This window comes from Orcinus orca, chromosome 16 (assembly GCF_937001465.1).
Source record: "Orcinus orca chromosome 16, mOrcOrc1.1, whole genome shotgun sequence".
In the NCBI taxonomy this organism is placed as follows: domain Eukaryota; kingdom Metazoa; phylum Chordata; class Mammalia; order Artiodactyla; family Delphinidae; genus Orcinus; species Orcinus orca.
The window spans coordinates 71,960,717-71,980,260 of NC_064574.1; the positions used below are offsets into that span (position 1 = coordinate 71,960,717).

The following is a 19,544-nucleotide window of genomic DNA, read 5'->3' on the forward strand; positions in this document are numbered from 1 at the left end:
AAAGGAGGCCTAGAGCTAAGGCACGACAGACATAGTCACTGGTCTCCCTGGAGAGTCTGAGAAGAGAGAAGGGCATCACTGGCCAGGCCTGGAGAAGTGAGTTATTTGTCCTGTTCTGGGAGCAGGCCGGAGCCTACAGCCTGGTGTCAGGGGAGGCCGGGAGGAAGGAAAGCAAAGGCAGCTGTGGAGGCGGAGGGGCTGGCTTAGGCCAGGCCACGGAAAACCTATCAGCTTCAAGCTTTCGAACTTTGAGGGCAATGCGGAGCCTTTAAAAGTTTCAGTGAGGGGCTTCCCTGGTGGCGCCGTGGTTAAGGACCCACCTGCCAATGCAGGGAACACGGGTTCGAGTCCTGGTCCGGGAAGATCCCACATGCCGTGGAGCAACTAAGCCCGTGAGCCACAACTACTGAACCTGCGCTCTAGAGCCCGCGAGCCACAACTACTGAAGCCCATGTGCCTAGAGCCCATGCTCCACAAGAGAAGCCACCGCAACGAGAAGCCCGCGCACAACCAAGAGGAGCCCCCGCTCGCCGCATCTAGAGAAAGCCCGCGCACAGCAACGAAGACCCAACACAGCCAAAGATAAATTTAAAAAAAAAAGTGATGCCTGTAAAAAAAAAAAAAAGTTTCGGTGAAAGGCAAGGGACTTCACTTCTGTTGTCTTCCTCCCCCAAACCCATAACCCAAATCTAATCATGGGGGTAATACCAGACAAGCCCAAACTTTAGGAATTTGACAAAATACCTAACCAGCACTCCTCAAACTGGTCAAGGTCAGTGAAAACAAGTCTGAGGACAGAGGAAGCTAAGGAGACATGACAGCTAAATGTCCTGCAGTGTCCCAGATCGGGACACTGAAACAGAAGAGAGGCATTAGGGAAAAGCTAGTAAAATATAAATAAAGTGTGAGGTTTAGTGAGCGGTAATCTGTCCACACAATTGAATGTTAGTCAACAATAAAAAAGAATAAAGTACTGTTACACATTACATGGGTGAATCTTGAAAACATGCTAAGTAGAAGCAGCAGACACAGAAAACACAGACCATGTACGGTATGATTCCATTTGTAGGAAATGTCCAGAATAGGCAAATCTATCGGGACAGGAAGTAGATTAGAGGTTGGCAGGGAATGGAGGGTGAGGGGGGATGGAGAAGAATAGGGAGGAACTGCTGACAGGTGGGGTTTCTTTTAGAGAAAAATGTTCTAAAATGAGATTGTAGCAATGGTTGCACAACCCTGTGAATGTACTAAAAACAATGGTACTTTAAACGGGTGGATTCTATCTCAATAAAGCTGTTTAAAAATAGCAAGGTCATTGGTACGTTGGCTGTAAGAAACGTACTACTGAAAAATGTTAACAATAGGGGAAGCTGGGTGAACTCTGTACTATTTTTGGAAATTTTGTTAATCTACAAAACTACTGTAAGATATACAAAGCTTATATAAAAATATGTATGTATTTTTATATACATTTTTATATATGTACACACACATAAATATGTACACAGTTTGTTTTTTTAAAGGCAAGGGAGTTAAGTGTTGATAGGGGCATGAGACAGGGACATGGCGGAGGTAGAGAGAATTTACTGATGCTCATGAAGGAGAGGCATTCAGCTGGATGGAGTGTTAGTTTCCTATTGAGGCTATAACAAGTGACCCCAAACTTAACAACTTAAAACAACACGATTTTATTAGTTCTAGAAGAGGTCAAAAGTCCAAAATGGTTTTCACTGGGCTAAAACCCACAGTGGGGCTGCATTTCTTTGTGAAGACTCTGGGAAGAACCCGTTTTCTTGCCTCTTCCAGCTTCTACAGGCTGCTGCATTCCTCGGTACATGGCCCCTTCTTCCATCTTCAAACCCAGCCATGGGTATAACATCTTCATCTCCCTCTCACTTTGACCCGCCTCAGTCCCTTTCATGTAATAGGACCCTTGTGGTTACACTAGGCCCACCTCAATAATCCAGAATAATCTCCCCATCTCAGTCATTAACGTAAGCACATTTCAAGGTCCCTTTTGCCATATAGTCATATATTCACAAGTGGCCATCTCTGGGGGCCATTATTCTGCCTACACATGATGTCTTCAGGGAGGTGAACACAGGAGGCTGTACGGGTGGGGAAGGTGAGATCAGCTTTGGATTGTGGAGCCCGGGGTGCCTTTGGGACATCCAGGGGAACTGCCCCCCATAGCTTCCATCTATTCACCAAGCACTAAGTACCTCCCATGAGTCGGTCACTGGGGATATAAACGTGAACACTGTATTTCACTGGTCCTAAGACATCTGTTTTTCACTTTGGAACATTTCTGAAATCAGGAGGCAGCTCTGAACCAATGACATCTTACAACTGCAATGCGCAGGCTTTTCTTTCTAACTGACACATAAAGTAAGACATCTTACAATTGAAGGCATCTTAGTCAATGAAATCCAGGTCTGGGCTAGCACTAGAATGGGCCTAGTTATTATAGTAGTTAATTATTATATAAGTTGGGTGCCTCACTAGAGCATCAAGTATCCCCATGCCGCCCCTCCAGCCTTTCCTGGTTCCAAGCCTGACTCCTTCCACCCTCCCATCTGCCCCCACGGCTCTGGTGCTTGACTCTCCCGTAGGTAACAGACTCCACCAGAGCCCCGGCCACACCCATGCTCAGCTCCACCACAGCAGGGTCCACGAAACGGCCCCTTTCCCCAGGTGTAACCTCAGTCCTGAGTCAGGCCCAGTGGTTTTCCACCTGGCTGCATGTGGGAAACACCTGGGAGCTTTTTAAAGCCCCAAACACCAGGCCATTACCTAGATCGATTCATTCAGAATCTCTGCGGAGTGATGTTACAGCTCCCCATAAAACTCCAACAGAGAGCCAAGGTAGAGAACTAACTGGTGTGAGTGAGAAGAGGCATAAAGCAGCACCGGTGGGAAGTGGAAGGTGTTTGGTTCAGACTATACAATTATGCATATCAGTCTTCCTCCCAATCCCTCCCCCTGACTCTGAATTCCTGGGAGGTGACCAGCCCAGTTCTCTCAGTTCCCTCAAGGCACTAACCAGTGTCAGACACATTGTGGAAGCCCAGAAAACGTAAGCCACAGGGCTTCCAAGGCCAGACAGAAAAGCCCTGGTGCCAAGAAAGGTCTTCGAAGGGAGCCCACTGGGTCTGGGCCCGCCCTCTGACGTGCTGTGTAACCTCCAGTGAGACACTGCCCACCTCTGTGCCTGTACAAAGCATGACTGGCCCAGGTGGCCTTGAAAGGTCCTTCAAGTGCCAACATTGAGTCTAGACTTTACCTAAGAGGCCGTTTCTATCCACTTCTAAGAAGTCTGAGGCAGTGGGGAGCCAGTGAGTATCAGCTTTCCTGCTCACTCCCAACAGATGTCCCAGCCTTTCCAGGCCTAAAGTCTCCACTTCTGGGGCTCTGTCCTGCACTGGCTGAAAAGCAGAGCATCTTAGGTCCTAAAAGCCAAAGACCTAAAAACAGCAAAACAAGAATTGCCAGAGAACTCTGGAGAACGGCATGTGAGTGGAGAGATTTTTAGATGGTGAACAAAGTCAGGTTGGGAGGCCACAAGACACCTGACAGGCCCAGCTCTGCCCCGAGGACTGGTAAACAAAGGCGAAGTGGTTCAAGGGACCAGAGACAAACTCCCAAGGAGGAACTTCATGAAAGGAAACCCTCAAGGGCCAAAGCAAGTCCAAAGGGGTCTGGAAAACGTTCCCAACTTCTGGCCATCAGCCCAGCCAAGGCCCTAATACACAACTAAAGGCTTTTATTGGGGAAAGGAAGTTGACTGAAAAGTGGCCCCCGATATCCTCACTGCCTAAGGCAGCTGGGGCCTCCTCCACAGAATCCAGGAAAGAAGGGGCCACCAAACTCGGCCCTCAGTAGGCTCAGGTGTAGAGATCAAAATCAATCCGTTTGGAATTGTAGAACTGTCCGCCGGGGGTGTCCATCTTCCGGCAATACACACCGTCCGGGAAATAGCCTTCATTCACCCAGGTCTGCAAGAAGAGAGGGCAGAGCTGGGGGAGGACTAATGGGGTGGGGGGAGGGAGAGAAGAGGCAAAGTGAAGAAGAAAGGATTTTACCTGCATCTGGGTGCTGGAGAAGGGTCCATACAGCTCAGCATCCCCTGTGTTCTCCCACTTATATTCCCACATCACGTCGGCCAGACCATCTCCGGGCGACTCTGCGTCTAAAATAACAGGCAGAGCCATCTGGACCTCAAGGGGCCTGCCCCTGCCCACAACATCCCTCCTCTGCCCTTCAATCTTACCTCCTCTCTGGGCAGGGGTTGGGGTCTCCAGCTCCCCCTCCGCCACTTCCTCAGCAAACATGTCCAGGGAGGGTGGGGCTGTGGGGTCACGGGGTCCCTGGGTCTGGCACCCCAACCCCTTCAGCCGCATGGCCAATCGTTCCCTTGTCTCCTGATACACTCCGAGGTTGCCCCGAGCCACCATCTGGTCAGCCAACCCGGAGAGCCGGTCCAGGCGCTGGGGGGAACTGGGCCGCCCAGGCCCCTTGCTGCCCCCTTTGCCTCCTCCTCGGGCTCCCAGGCGCCTCAGTGCCCCAGCCACTGTCTCTCTTGGCAACATCAGCTCCAGAAGGCCCTCCAGGAGGGCTTGGGCGCTCATTGGTGTCTGGCCCAAGCTGTCCTCCTCCTCTGAGTCTGACGGCGGCCGCTGATTGGGCGGCCGCTCCCTGATCTTTACCTGCAACGTGAAAATGGGAAGGTTTTGTTTCTGACAAACTGCCAGCAAGGCCCAGGCCCAGCCACGTCCACCTCTGGCCCTCACCCAATCAATGTTGTCCAGCCAGCTGTCTCGGATCTGAGCTTCCCGGTTCAGGAAATAGTTGCCATCAGCATCAAAGTGGCCTTCCTCCATCTCTTCCTGCAGGTTGAAGGGTGTGATCCGCACACCTCCCTCACTGGGGAGTGTGGCTGCTTCCTGACCTGCACCAAAGACACAGGCGTCCCATGCTAGGAATGCAAAAATGAGACAGGAGCCTCCTGTGCTCTGTGACCTCAGAAACCCCTATTTGGTCCTCCAGCAGAAAGTCAGTTCTTGGCTATAGCTCACCTTCTACATCTTCTGAGGCCAGGATGTCATATTTGCTGGACCCTTCATCATCATCCTCCTCATCGCTGTCCAAAGAGTGTTTGCCTTTGAAGCGGCTCCCAGGACCTCCTGCCCCAGCCACAGGGTCCACCAACTGTGGGCAGCAGTCAGAAATCGAGAGAGATGCAGGTTACTGGCTATTACTCAAAATACTCTAGGATCTAGACTCAAACTGAAAATCCTGCAAACCCATTTCTCAGAGCACATAGAAAAGCTAGCCCTTTCCACCTTTTCTTTATCCCTCCAGATTTCTCTCTTGGCTTCTAGCTTTTTTTCCTCCCATCACTCCTCCCCAGAATGCAGGAATCTGGCCCCCTCACCTTTTTCTTGGGGGGACTGATTTCATCCTCATCATCCTCATCTCCCACGCCTTGGAAGGTCACTTTCCTCTTTGGCATGACTGGACAGAGGAGCCTTTCTCAAGCTGAGCCGAGGAAAAGGGTGCAGATTAAAGGAACTGGGTGAGGAGAATACTCACCGCGAGAGGATCTCCCGCACGACATATCTTTCCCTTAGTCGGTACTGGATCCAGTTTGGGAGGGGAGGGAGCACAGAATCAGGGGCCGAAAGGGGAGCTGGCAGCCAAGAGGCCCCCAGGACTTGGTCTGGCATCCGAAAGAGCTGCTGGAGCGGGGATGGAGAGGTGGAGGCGCGGAGGAGCTCCCCACGGGCACCCCCCCCTTGAGACGGGCTCCCCCGCGTGACCACCACCATTCCCGGCCCCCGCAGTCCTGGGCGCGACGTTGCTCCGCGAGCAGACACCCGCTCAACCACCTCCAGCTTCCTCGCAGCCAGCGGGGCCTCGGCGAACCCAGGACCTGGCACCCTGGCAGCCCCGCTCCTCCCTGCGCCGAACTCCCGACTCCGTGGGGTGACCCCCAACTGTCCTGGGCTGTGTACAAATCAGAGTGGCGGCAGAGCCATGCTGACTCCAGCAACCCCGCCGGCGCGCGCTCACCTAAAGACCTAGGAAAGGCGGGGGAATCCAGGGAGACTGGTTTTCGCCAGGACTACATCCGGGTCACCCGCCCGCCACCACCCGGAAGAGAACTGCGGAAGGCGCCGGGGAAGGCCGGAAGTGGCTTCACTCGTGTTAGAGGACTAACTGAAGGAGAGGGCGGAAGTACGCGCTGAGCGGGGAAAGACACCCCCTCCCAGAAGTGACGTGAGACGTGTGGGGCGACCATGGCGAGCAGAGGGCACGTATGAACGCCTAGACCCTGATCGGACGAGAGGGATGGCCGGAAGTGGTCTCAATTCCCTCCTACAGCAGTAGAGGCTCTGGGGAGAAAGCGGAGCGCGCTCTACCTAAAGGGGCGCCCAGAGTCACGATGGAGGGGCAAAGTCCCAGCAGGGCCGCTGGGTCCCTGCCCTTGTTTCCCTTTCCCCGGTTGAGTCTCGTTTTCTCCAGGGCTGGCTCTGCGCCTTTCATCATCTCATTAGAGATCCTGCCTTCCTACTCTCAGCGTTCCGTTGTCCGCCCTCTCCTAGTTCGAGGTGCGGCCTTGCTCTTGTCCCAGAGGGGTTGCTCGGTTCTCCTGGGGCATTTTCCCAGCCCAGCTCCTTTTAGGACCCAGGGGAAGTCATTTACCCCACGCCTACCACCTGGGCAATTTCCTGGTTTCTGAGGTGGGAAAAGCCATAATAGGAGAGGTGGCAGTGGCACCTGTGCCCAGTACCGAGGCCAGAGGTCCCTTGTGCCCTCATCTCAGGTACGCCTGGAAAAGGGCAGTAGTGGATACCCGTGCCCCCCACCCCCGCCAAAACAGGACCCCAGCCCAGCAGCCCCTGCCCAGGTTTTGTACTCTGTCCCAAGGGGCAGAGCTGGGGTTGGAAAGTGGGAGTAGGTCCCAGTGCTCAGGGTATAAGACCTCTACCTCTTGAGGATACTCAGAGTCTGAATCCCAGTAGGCCAAGGCTGGGCCCAGAAAAAGCCTACTGGAGCCAGAGGAGGGCACTGGGGGCAGCTGGGGTCCCTAGGATACCAGATGGTCCACCCCTCCTTTCTCCTGCCCCTAGGGTTTCCTCCCAGGATGGACTACCATGAAACTGCACAAGTCCGTGCTCAGTTTCTTCCGTGGCTACAGAACACAGGCTCTGGACCGGGAGGGCATCCTGCTAAAGGAGGGGGCCAGAAATACCAGCTACCAGCACCGCTGGTTCATCCTCCGGGGAAACCTCCTCTTCTACCTGGAACTGGTACCAGGCTGACCCACACACCCCTGAGCCTCATCCTTTTAGAGAACTGCCAGTGAAGCCACGCCTTGGGGCCACAGAACCCTACGCCTTTACCATCCTGACCCCAGGGGTAGAAGGTGGGCAGGCCTACAAGCCGGCAGCAGAAAATCAGAAGCTGGGAGCCTGGCTGTGCTGCTACGCTCTCTGGAGGCCCAGCACCAGGAGCTGTGCCAGGCAGCTGGACAAGAGACCAGCTCACCCCCAGAGGACTGTGGCTCCCCACAGTACAGAGAGGGCAGTACCCTCTCCAGCTTGCAGGAGTTGCACGAGCACTCTGGGAAGGAGATCCGGGTGCTGCAGGCGGCGCACAGACAGCTCCAGGAGGCCAGTGACAACGGAGGCAGTGGATCCCAGGCAGAGGTGGAGTGGGAGCTCAACCACTGTCTGTTGATGAGTGACTAATAGACCAAAGGCCAAAAGGTACCTACCTGCCAAGACCAGGAGACCAGCCGATTGCTTCAAGAGACACCCACATCCTGACTAGCTCCGTCACTTCCTCCCTCCTTGTCCTTATTCTAACCCCCTTCATCAAATAACAATGCAGGAGACAGGCCCAGGTACAACAGCAGGTTCTTTTCCGGTTCCTCAAAGCGCCGCACAGGGTGGGGGCAGAGACAGAAGAAAATGTAAACATTGGGTTTCACCCCCTGGTGCTCAAGGGAAGACCCCTTACCCAGGTAGGGGCTGGAGAGTTGGAAGGGAACAAGGTGAAAGGTGGGAGCCCTGGTGAGACAAAGCAGGGGAGGCCTGAGAATACAGAAACGTAGGTGAAGAGGAAGGACAGCAAGGAGGGTGGTGGTGGGGAAGTGGGGGACATTTCCTGCTCCAGTGCATGTCCCCTTAAATAAACCAGCGTGCAAGAACATGGTGGAGGAAAACCAAAGGACAGAAGAGAGTGAACACCCCCACCCTGGGCCAACCGGGTCCTCCGTACATAATTACAACACAGAGATGTCCAGAAGGAGAACACGAAGAGCCTGGGCCCCCCACCAGGAAGTGGGGGGAGACAGGCAGGACTGAAGAAGGGAAAAGGAACCCAGCTCCACTTCATGGGTAAGGGGAGTGACTGGAGTGTAAGAATCTGAAAACCGCTGACTCCCATTGCCAAAAGTCACCCCTGTGGTGACAAAAGGCCAATCAGGACAGCACCTGGGAAGGGATCCCAGAGGGAATCGGGGCAGGAGTGACAGAGACCCCAGCTGGGCCTAACTGGAGGGCTCCAGACTTGTTCGCTGCTGCCCCAGGGAAATGCAGCTGCCCCACGTACTCTGACTGTCCTGGCCGTGTAGGGATCAGCAGCTGGCAAGGAGACGGGGAATCAAGCCACTTTCCTCAGAAGGAGGGACAGCCTGCCAAGGGGGCCGGGAGCAGCACCCCAGGCCAAGGCCTGCTCTTGGCTGAGGGAAGAAGAGAGGGCCCTGCAGTCCAGCCCCAGGGCAGAGGTCAGAAGTAAGCATCCTGCCGGGCCTCTGATGCTGAGGACCTGTCCCCGCCATCCTGGGGGGCGGGGGGTCCATCTGCCTTCCGACGCAGCGAGAGCTTCCTGCCCTGAGCCTTCTTCTCCTGCTTCTGCCGCTCCTTCTCCTGCTTCTGCCGCTCCTTCTCACGTTCCTTTTCCTGTTTCTGCCGCTCCTTCTCCTGCCTCCGGGCCTCCTTGCTGGGAGCCAGTGGGGTGCTGTTGCCAGTAGGCGAAGGAAGGGATGGATGCAGTCCCTCAGCGGTGACCAGAGGCCCTGGGGCAGGCCCAGCACTGGCCCTGCGGACAGGAGGGGGTGGAGAGGGGGCCCCTCCAGCTGCCCGAGAGCCTCGGCTCTTGAGGCCAGGGAGGCTGAGGAGGCTGGAGGAGGGGCCCAGGGGTGGCTGCTGCCGCCGACGCTCCTCATGGATCGCCCGGGAACCGTGTAGTCTCCGTGAGGGCCGATACTGCAGCTCGCCCCGGGTTTCCCGCCACTTCTTGAGCTGGGCCGAGTTCTCTCGCTCAATCAGTGCTTCTGTCACTGGGAGGTTGGTCACCTAGATGGAGAAGAAACAGGTACCAGAATAAGATTGGGGATGGGGATGGGCCAAAGCAGGTGTGAGGTATGCTAAGGCTAGGGCCTACCTCATGCACCAGGAAGTCCTCCTGCATGCACTGTTGGGGCAGATTGCGCAGCTGCTCCATGGTTTCATACATGCCTTGGCAGGAGCGCAGCTTCTCCACAGAGCCCAGCGTGTGCCGCAGCAGCACCAGGGCCACCCGGAAGATGATCTTGACGCCTGCAGGGTCCAAGGAAGAGAGGCTGGATGATCAGCCCAGGATCTCAGCCTGTCCCATTTAGGAGGGACTCACAGCCCCCATCCCTGTCTACTGCCAACCTTACAAATGAGGAAACTGAGGCCCTAAGAAGGGAAACAAGCTGCCATGGGTTTTAGGTTCCTGGGAGGTAAAGCAAGCTGTGGGCTGGTGGCAGAGCCAACAAGATCAGGCCTCAGTTTCTCCAGCCCCAAGACATCTTCCAGTGAAGCCTTATGTCAGCAGGCCACCCTCTGGCAGCCACCATGGAAACCGCAGCCCCGTCATGGCCTGAAATGGCTACAGAAGTACCTTCACAGAAGAACATATCCCAGACACGTAGCACTGAAGCCCAGGGAAGAGTGCGGGCAAAGATGCACATGAACCATTCTGTCATGTACAGCACGGGGTCAATGCGCTGCCGTCGCAGGTGCCGATGTGCCAGTGGGGAGGCCCGGCGCAACAGCGCAAAAAAGATTTCTCCATCCAGTTGAATGGCCTCCTGAAAGTGGGACAAACCATGAGAAGAGGCCTGCTGAGGACCCTTGGGATAGAACTGGCCCTGGTAGTCAGTACCCATCCACGAAGTGGGATCCTCACCTCAGTAGGAGAGGCCCAGAACAGAGGGACAGAATGGTACAGCGTGGGGCAGGACAAGGACCACCCTGCAGTCTTGGGGAAAAGCCACAGCCCCAGTTGCACCCAGCCTCCAGACACTCACCAGCCCTGCACTATAGTAACCGGGGAGGTACTTGTCGCAGATCTGCACCAGGCACCAAAAGGCTTGCTGAGAAGGGCAAGAACAAGGAGGGAGGGATGGGGCCTGAGAAACAGGGAGGAGGGAGCTCCCCCATCACCACTGTAGGCCAAGATCCTCCCAGCCCCTCCCCAACCAGGCCCAGCGTCTGCTGACCTCAGCAGGCATGTGCATGAGCAGCACTGCGGCCACGGGGGCCTGGGCCTGGCAGTAGCCCTCGTCAGGCCGGTAGATAGTGTAGGCCTTCAGGATTCGATACAGGTCCTGTTGCCTGTGGGTATGGGGAAAGACCATGAGGAAAGTCACAGGAGTTGGGAGCTCTCGCCCCCAAACTAACCCACACCCCCCGAGAGCCCCCCTATATCCCGTGGCAGATCAACCCCAGAGCTTTACCACCACAACCTCTATCCACCTTCCTAATCCTGCCTATCAAGCTTAAGCCAAAGACTCAGACCGTAACCTAAGCTTTGTTCCAGGCTCTAGGCTTCCGCCCTTGCCTGCACACCCACGTGCTCCCCACCCGTGTCCCCACACGGGCTGTGCTCTCTCTCTGTCTGCTCCCATCCCGTAAACCTTCAAGGTCATCTTCTTCAGGAAGCTTTTCAACAGCGTCAGCCCTCCTCTGGCACTGTCTGAATGCTTTTACTGCCCCAGTGCAGGCACTCTCCCAGGGCAGGCCCTGCCTTATCTGTCTGGAATTCATCAGTCCCGCCGGGCAGAGCCCTGGTTCTCGGTGTAGGCTTGGGAAGCCAGCTGTGCCTCAAACCTTTCTCTTGTCTCTGCATCCAAAAGAATAAACTCTCTGCCCTAGATCTGTTCCTCTTCCCTGAGGGTGCCCCATCTCTGTGTGTGGGAATCCCATCCCCTCAGCCCCACATCAGAAAACAGCGAGCCTTCCATCACTCCCCACAGCTAATTATCAAGTCGTATCAACACTACCTTCTGAATTTTATTCACGTCTATTCCCTCCCTCCGCACGTCTATTCCCTCTCTCCGCCGCCACAGCCACTGAGCAGCTCAGACCTTCATCTCTTAACCAGGACGATGTAATAACCTCCCAGATCCTCTCCCTGCCTCCAGTCACACACACCTGACCACTGCTTACATAGTGTTTCTCAAAATTCAGTCACTGGAGTGTGATCTTCATTTGTGCTTTATCTGCACACCACCCCACTATTATTTATTTTTTCTCCACTTTGTAATAACGTCCATGAAATGACAGGTTTGATATACTAGTTATTTCATCTAATATATATTAAAATAAACATGTAACTTCCCTAAGCTCCCATGCTACATTCACCCACCTGCCTGCTTCTGTGCCCCTGCCTTCTCCCCTATTGCTATGGGTGAACTATCTGTGATCCTGGCCAACCACAGCCTTTCCACTTGGACACTGGGTCCCATCCCCTCTCGCCTACACAGGCCATCCCTCCAGCAACCTTCCCATTGTTTGTGCGTCATCCATTTTTCTCTAACTACAGAGGCTGGCATACCAACATGTCATTTCTTCTAGCTTAAAAAAAAAAAACACCTCGTGACTTCCCTGGCGGCCCAATGGTTAAGACTCCATGCTTCCACTGCAGGGGGTGCGGGTTCGAGCCCTGGTCGGGAAAATAAGACCCCGCATGCCACAGGGCATGGCCAAAAAACAAACAAAAACCTCTCTCTACCCAGCCTTCCCCTCTGAATACCACATCGTTTCTTTCCTACCTATTCAGCCAAACCCACCTAGAGCACAGACTTGCTATCTTCAAGTTCTTTCCTCCCATCCTCCAGTCAGGCTTTAGCCCACTGCTCCACACAAAACTGCTTTTATCAAGGTCACCAATGACCTCCACATTGCTAAATCCAGAGGTCGATTTGCAGACTTCAATTTACTTGACCCGTCAGCAGCATTTCATACAGCTGATCCCGAAACCCCTCTTCACTTTGCTTCCAGGAATCACACTCTCCTGGTTTTCGTTATACCTCACCAGCTTCTTCCAGGCTCCTTTACAGGTTCTTTCTCATCTTCCCATTCTTGAAATGTTGGAGCTGCAGGGCTCAATCTTTGAACAGCTTCCTTTCATATCTACACTTGCTGCCTTGATGACCTCATCTAGTCCCATGGGTGAGATCTGGTCCCGTGTAGAGCCTGACAACTCTCAATTTCCAATCTGTCTCCAGTTTAAACCTCGCCCTGGATGTTGTGTCCACTGTACATCCAGCTTACTTGGCATCTCCATCTGGATATCCAGTGAGTATTTCAAACTTCACATTCCAAAAATGAGCTCCTGATATACCCTTCAAGCCTACGTTCCCCCCAGTTTTCCCATCCATATCAGTATATTGCAACTCCATTCATTCTAGTTTCTAAGACCAAAAACCTTGAGAGTCTTCCTTAACTACTCTCTCTCTCTCTCTCTCTCTCTCTCTCTCTCTCTCACTCACACACACACACACACACACACACACTCTCTCTCTCTCTCTCTCTCTCTCTCTCTCCCCCCCCACATCTAATCCACTGGCAAATTCTTTTGGCTTTACCTTCAAAATATATCCAGTTTCACAGCTACCATCCTGGTCTATCTATCATCATCTCTTTCCTGGATTATGGAAATAGTCTACCTGGTCTCTCTGCTTCTGCCCTTGTCTCCTATAGTCTATTGTCAGCACAGCAGCTAGAAATGATCCTTTTTTTTTTCTTCCAGCCGTGCTGCGCAGCATGTGGGATCTTAGTTCCCCAACCAGGGATCAAACCCATGCCCCCCGCAGTGGAAGCACAGAGTCTTAACCACTAGACGGCCAGGGAAGTCCCAGAATGATCTTTTTAAAACACAAGTCAGATCAGGTCACTTGTAACCAAATCTCGGCTCACATTCTCTTTTCCCCTTTCTTGCTTTAAACTCTTCTATTTACCACCATTGTACATACAACATACTTTCATTCTTTTATTTATTGTCTATCCTTACTAAAATATAAGCCCTGAGGGGGCAGCTGTCATCTGTAGCTAAAACAGTACCTGGCAGATAGCAGACGCTTGACTAATATTTGCTGAAAGGATGAACCTACTGTTAAATGTCCATCCACATGCTCCCACAAGGAGCTGAGAACCACCTAAAAACATCGCACACTACTAGGAAGCGATCTATAGCCTTCGTGAGGAAGCCGGGCAAACAGAACAAAGATCGAAGGGCCTGGGCACAGCATTTAAGGGCCCTTAATTGCTTTTCCAGCCTCAGCTCTACCCAACCCCACTGCCCAGACACAGCTTACATAACCCCCAAGCCAGGAAAAACCTGCCCCTTGCTCTGCTCCCATCTATCCTTTAAAACCTAGTTCAAATGCAACCTCTTCAATGAGCCCTTGATGTGCCTCCCCTTCCCCTCACCAGCACCCCACCCCACCCCCATCACCCTGAATCACAGTCTCCCTCCCAGGAGACTTCCTTCAACATGGCTAGACACTCAATCCATTAAGGACCACTCCTGTAGAAGTTCTGGAAGGCAAGACTGCTTTCAACCCAGCCCTGTATCCACCACTGACTCATATAGTCAGGTCGCCTTACCCATGCCCGCCTCGAGCAGCAAACATCTCATGGAAAGGGAACTGACGGTGCAGGTCCTTCTCAATCACATCCAGCCACTTAGGGTCCCCAGGAGCCCGTTCCAACTCCTGCAGTGGGACAGCTGAGATTATCTCAGGATCTGGGGGAACTGATGATACCCTTCACACAGACACTGTCACACGTCCCCACACCCTGGAGCTGTGCGCACCTCAAACTTGCCCGGGTTCTGCTCCAGGAGTTCCTTGCTATTGGACAAGTACTGCCAGGCCTTGGCTCTGAGGGAGGATGGGATCCCCTTCCGGCAGCGCAGCTTCACCTAAGGCAGAGTGGCAGGCAGGGGAACAGCTTCAGTGGCAGGCACAGCCTCCAAGCTTTCCCCAGCAGTCCTTGGGCTCCCTGGGACACTCGTCCCACATCCCATAGGCTTCACTCCACTGGACCCCGCCTGGCCTTCTATCTTTAAAGCTACTCCTCCCCCAAGGCCCAAGTACCACCTACCCCCAACATGGTCCGGAGAGCAGATACTATCAGGTTCCTGGGCTTCCCCAGAGCACAAGGGCCCACCCTGTCCTCCCCACCCCCACCATGTCCATTGCCCTGCCCACCACAGCCTTCTCAAACCTTCTGGAAACGCCGTGAAAGCCATTTATCCCAGTGACTGAACATCTCCAGCCATTTGAGCTCCCGCTGCCGAGCCACATCCACAGGAATGGAGCTCTCTCTGAGGATATGGGGAGTATGGAAGAGGTCAGTAGCAGTAGTATAAAATCCAGATTGCTGGGGGGACTGAGGCAAGCCACTTCCCCAAGCTCAAAAATGAGAGATCAGACCATAAAAGCATTTTGTGAGCTACCAATACCAAACATTAGGATGTCTGGTCATTCTGGCCATCCAAGGTCCTAGTTCACCACACTAAATGGAATTTCCTTGGAATCTCTGAACAGAGATCACATTCTCATGTTGGATCGCTATACAGAGGCTGTGTTCAAATCCCACTTAAGACATATACAAGTTTGGGGAGAGAGCACGGAATACTGAAAAGCTACACTTTGCATTAGACCTGGATCCAAGTTCTAGGTTTGCCACCTATTCACTGTGTGGCCTTGGGCAAGTCACTCTCTAAGCCTCAATTTCCTCATGTGTAAGATGGAGAGAAAAATAGTATCTACCTAAGAGATTATATGAGCTAACACATAGCAGTGACTCAGTAAGTAACAGCAATTATTATCCATAAAATAAAATACATAACAAACATACTTCCCTGTCCCCTTAGAAGCAACTGAGTTTCCTTCTACAAAACTCAAGATCCCTTGCACCATCTGCAATTTCCGCTACCTCCTCCTCCCTGAAATCACCCCACATTCCCAAGCAAATGAAGCTCTCCTTGCACTGTTTGCTCACTGTTCTTTCAGAGCTTCGCACTCAAGATACCCCATCAGTCTTGAAACAGTTAGTTGTAGGAGCCAGTACCAGGTGAGTGGAATGGAAGAAAGAGCTTGGGTTTCCAGATAGACCTGAGCTCAAAGCCCAGTTGTCCCTTAGAAGTTGGGGAGTCTTGGCAAGTGATAACCTAAGTCTCTTCCTTATAAATGTAAAAAGGAATGCCACCACCTACATCACAAAGTTATGAGAGGACTACTGAGAAACTGTATATAAAGGACTGTTAAATGGGAGGTTTAAAGTTAGTTTCCTTTGTCCCAGAAACTCCTTAAACTAAAAGGTGATTTCTCGGGCTTCCCTGGTGGCGCAGTGGTTAAGAGTCTGCCTGCCGATGCAGGGGACACGGGTTCGTGCCCCGGTCCGGGAGGATCCCACATGCCGCGGAGCGGCTGGGCCCGTGAGCCACGGCCGCTAAGCCTGCGCGTCTGGAGCCTGTGCTCTGCAACGGGAGAGGCCACAACAGTGAGAGGCCCGCGTACCGCCAAAAAAGAAAAAAAAAAAAAAGGTGATTTCTCATTCATCTCTATCATAAGGCAATTCCAAACTCTACTAAAGGCCAGGAAGAGTAAGATACCTTTCCTGCCCTCAAAAGGTCACAAGCTAGCAGGGGAGATAATTGCAATATGTGAGGGAAATGCAATTACAAAGATGCACAGAAGAGGCACCTAATCGGAGTAGGGGCAATGGATATCAGGGAAGGTTTCCTGGAGGAAGGGACATCTGAGGTAAGCCATGAAGGACTGAGTAGAACATGGCAGGGAAAGACCGGGAGAAGGGCATTCCTGGCTGATGGTACAGCCTGAGTATGAAGGGAGAAAGACTACAATCACTTCAACAGGACCACAGCACACAGTGCATGGTGAGAAGGCGGTGGAAAAGAAGACCAGAGAGGCTGGCAGAGCCAGAACATAAGGAGCCTGTGCGCAGGCTAAAGCGCTTGGACTTTATCCTGTGGACAGTGCTGAGCTGCTAACAGCTTTTAAGGTAACGTGTGCCACAGTCAGCCTTGCCTCAGAAGTTGATTCTGCCAGCATGGAAGATGGATTTTAGAGGGACAAAATTAAAAGCAGAGAATTAGGGCTTCCCTGGTGGCGCAGTGGTTGAGAGTCCGCCTGCCGATGCAGGGTACACGGGTTCGTGCCCCGGTCCGGGAAGATCCCACATGCCGCGAAGCGGCTGGGCCCATGAGCCATGCCCGCTGGGCCTGCACGTCCGGAGCCTGTGCTCCGCAACGGGAGAGGCCACAACAGTGAGAGGTCCACGTACCGCAAAAAAAAAAAAAAAAAAAAAAAAAGCAGAGAATTAGCACCCCGCACCGTGCCTGGTACACAAGAGGGGCTCACTAAAACCCAATTCAATCCAAGTTCCTCAGGGCAGCAGAGTATTGAGGAGAGTGCCATTGGTCACACAGATCCAAATTGTTTGAGTGGGGCAAGTCACTCAACTGCTCTAATCCTGTTTCTTCATCTATAAATTAGGTACAGCAATGCATCCCTCATGCATGGGAAAGCACCAGGGTCAAACTTAAGTTGCCCTCCCCACACAGAACCGAGAATGTTGGTACTCAAAGATTTTCTGATTTTTTTGTTGGATTACAATCCCTCCCACAGGGCTTCCCCCAACACCAGGCAGGTCCCCCTCACCCCAACACGCACAGCCATGACTAAATCCTACTCATTCTTCACAATTCAGATCAGTCCAGCTGAATGCCCAGACTGGGCAAAAGATCCCTTCCCTAGCTGCTCACAAAACCCTGTGATGATCTCCAGGCTAAACCTAACGTATTATATTGAAACCAACTGTTTAAGTATTTGTCTCTCCTCTAGATGATGAGCACCTTGAAATGATTATTTTACCCTTAGTACCCAGCACAGGGCCTGGCACTGGGGGTTCTCAGGCAGTGCTGTAAACTGAACTGACCAGCAGGTTAAAGGGGTACAGGAACAATGATCCAAAGAGAGGGAAGGAAGAAGTCAGAAGCAATCACACCCTCACCTCAGAAGTGACTCAGGCCCCTGGAGGGAACTAGGAAAGAGTAAGCCCGCCTGGGGAGATGAGGAAATGGGGAAGAGGCCTCCTCCACCCCCTTTCCTTCAGTGAAAACACAAGACTGCTCTTCTGTTTCACAGACGGGCCCTACCTTCAGAGTCTCTCCTCCATCAAACAGACTTCCCCACCTCACCACCACATCAGACCTAAGGCTATGGGGGAAGGGAGCTGCCTGCATCCCTCCAGACTTTCTCCCTGAGGAACCAAAGATCTCTACCAGAACCCCTGTCCAGCCAACCCTCCAGAATATCTGACCTGTAGCTGGAGTTTCCCACCGAGGAGCTGGGACAACCTGAGGTACAATCTCATTCAACCTTTCACTTCACAGAGGAGGAAAGTGAGGCACTAACTCAAATGTGGAAGGCACTAACTCAAGGGCACACACACACCAAAGGCAAGGCTTAGGCTCAAACCCAGGACTCCCGACACCTGGTCTCAAACCCTAACACGCTGGTGCCACAGAAACCTCAGGAAACTCTAGGCATGATAAGGATTGTTAAGCATTCCCATTCCCACTAACCACCCCGTGGATCCTCAGAGGAGGATGGACAGCGAGAGCGTGGGCAAGGCGTATCATCCCCCCCACCCTGCAACCTCTACTTCCATGAAGCAGGCCCGCTGGGTGCCCGCTGGGTACTCACAGGCTGCCCGAATACTGGCTGCCCCCAAGGAAGCCGTACTTGTCCGTCTTGCGCAGGGCCAGCCCATTTATCTCCGAGTCTGAGCCCATGGAGCTCACATCATCCGCCAAGGACTCTAAGGTCCCAGACATGAGGCTCACGGAGTCCAAGTAGCTCAGAGTGTCTGGAGCCTGCCCTCGAGGCCCAGAGATTCCAGGTCCCAGGCTGGACGTGGAGCCTAGGTCCTGAGAGTTTTCAGCAGGCTCCAGAGCTGGGGTCACCGTCACGACAGCTACCGGGGCCTCACATGTCCCTGAAGGGCCTGTGCCAGGCCCTGAGGGGTCCTCTGGTGCCTGTCCTGTTGATGCTGATGCTGCAGCTCCATGTCCACTTGTCACCTGTCCTGCTGTCACTGCTGCAACCCGTGCAGTCACTCCTGAGGCCACAGTGGTTCCCGGCTTGGGGGCAAGCGGGGGTTTGGCGGTCAGGGCCCCAGGAGCCGTTCTTGAAGGGGTCCTGGTGCAGGTCCCGGTGAGGGTACCTGGCCCAGGATCGGGTGAGGTTCTGGCCTCCTCCGTCTTCGGAGAGTCTGCCCCTGGGGCCAGAGCCATGGACCTCTCGGCTCCTGCCACAGCCTCAGGCACCAAGGGCTCTGGGTCGGAGACCTGCGCCCTCAGGGCTTCGGGTGAGGCCTCCAGGGTCAGCCCCACCTCCGTGCTGCCGGTGACTGTCGGGGCGGGAGCCAGGGCCGAGTCCGAGGTCTGGGCTGGACCCGGTACCCATGCGGGCCGCGCCTCCCCGGGGGCCACCAGGGTGACCGGGGCCGAAGTGGCCGTGGTCACTGGCGGCCCCGGAGCTACCACCACGACGGGCCCGGCCCGGGAGCCGCGGGGTGGCGGCGACGGGGCCGCGGGGGCGCCATGACGGCGCGGCGGGGCCACCAGGGGCGCCGGGCCCGTCTCCATGACCGCGGGCCGCCCCTCACATCCCCCCGCCGCGGCGGCCGCAAAAGGCGCCGCCCCTCAGGCCGCTCCCCACCGCCCGCCGAGGAAGGGGAAAGGGCGAAGGGCGCGGCCCGGCGCGCGCCGGGGTCGTTGCTGGCGCGCGGGGGGCCACCCGGCGCGCGGAGCCGGGGCACGGGTCCCGGGGCGCCAGGCGCCGGGGTCTCGCTCGCGGCCTCTCCCCCCCTTTCGCACTCTCGCCGCCTCCCCCTCCCTCCCGCTTCGGGCGAGCGGCCCACCTCGCGCCTGCGCACAAGCCCCGGTGCCGGCCAAGAGGCCAGCGTTTCGGCGCTTCACGCCTGCGCGCGGGCGGCCCCATCGCGCTCCTTTTTTCTCCCTCCTCGTCAGAGGGCTTGGACGAATAACAGGAGAGAGAGAACTGGGTTTCTGCCAATCGTTGGAAGTGTGGGTGGGGCTGGAGGTGGGAAGGGGGTGGGTAGTTTGGGAAGAAGAAACAGACAAGGCGGAGGTTATAAAACCAATGAGAGGGCGAGTGAAGGCAGGAG

The 19,544-nt window shown here is 54.3% G+C and overlaps 2 protein-coding genes and 1 long non-coding RNA gene across 5 annotated transcripts; 1 reads left to right on the plus strand and 2 right to left on the minus strand.

Moving 5' to 3' along the window:
• Positions 1–1,672: 1,672 nt before the first annotated feature.
• CD2BP2 (CD2 cytoplasmic tail binding protein 2) lies at positions 1,673–6,192 on the minus strand. 3 transcript variants are annotated; one of them, XM_033426162.2, is made up of 7 exons: positions 6,073–6,192; positions 5,435–5,538; positions 5,076–5,208; positions 4,791–4,948; positions 4,271–4,706; positions 4,083–4,189; positions 1,673–4,016 (listed from the first exon to the last, which is right to left on the minus strand). In XM_033426162.2, the coding sequence occupies exons 2-7, from the start codon at positions 5,510–5,512 to the stop codon at positions 3,885–3,887; spliced, it is 1,044 nt and encodes a 347-aa protein (XP_033282053.1). In that variant the 5' UTR covers positions 5,513–5,538; positions 6,073–6,192; the 3' UTR covers positions 1,673–3,884. The 3 variants fall into 3 exon arrangements, with proteins under 3 accessions (XP_033282053.1, XP_033282052.1, XP_033282054.1); XM_033426161.2 differs by lacking the exon at positions 6,073–6,192 and adding an exon at positions 5,889–6,066; XM_033426163.2 differs by lacking the exon at positions 6,073–6,192 and having other exon boundaries at positions 1,673–3,995; positions 5,435–6,066.
• A 535-nt stretch (positions 6,193–6,727) lies between these two features.
• On the plus strand, positions 6,728–7,917 carry LOC117200916 (uncharacterized). The gene is made up of 2 exons (XR_007472046.1): positions 6,728–6,826; positions 7,134–7,917. It is a non-coding gene; the product is annotated as an uncharacterized LOC117200916 (long non-coding RNA).
• Positions 7,906–19,298, minus strand: TBC1D10B (TBC1 domain family member 10B). The gene is made up of 9 exons (XM_004268681.4): positions 18,059–19,298; positions 14,550–14,649; positions 14,137–14,244; positions 13,929–14,035; positions 10,538–10,652; positions 10,346–10,411; positions 9,937–10,126; positions 9,454–9,608; positions 7,906–9,365 (listed from the first exon to the last, which is right to left on the minus strand). The coding sequence occupies exons 1-9, from the start codon at positions 19,000–19,002 to the stop codon at positions 8,796–8,798; spliced, it is 2,355 nt and encodes a 784-aa protein (XP_004268729.1). The 5' UTR covers positions 19,003–19,298; the 3' UTR covers positions 7,906–8,795.
• Between the last annotated feature and the right edge of the window lie 246 nt (positions 19,299–19,544).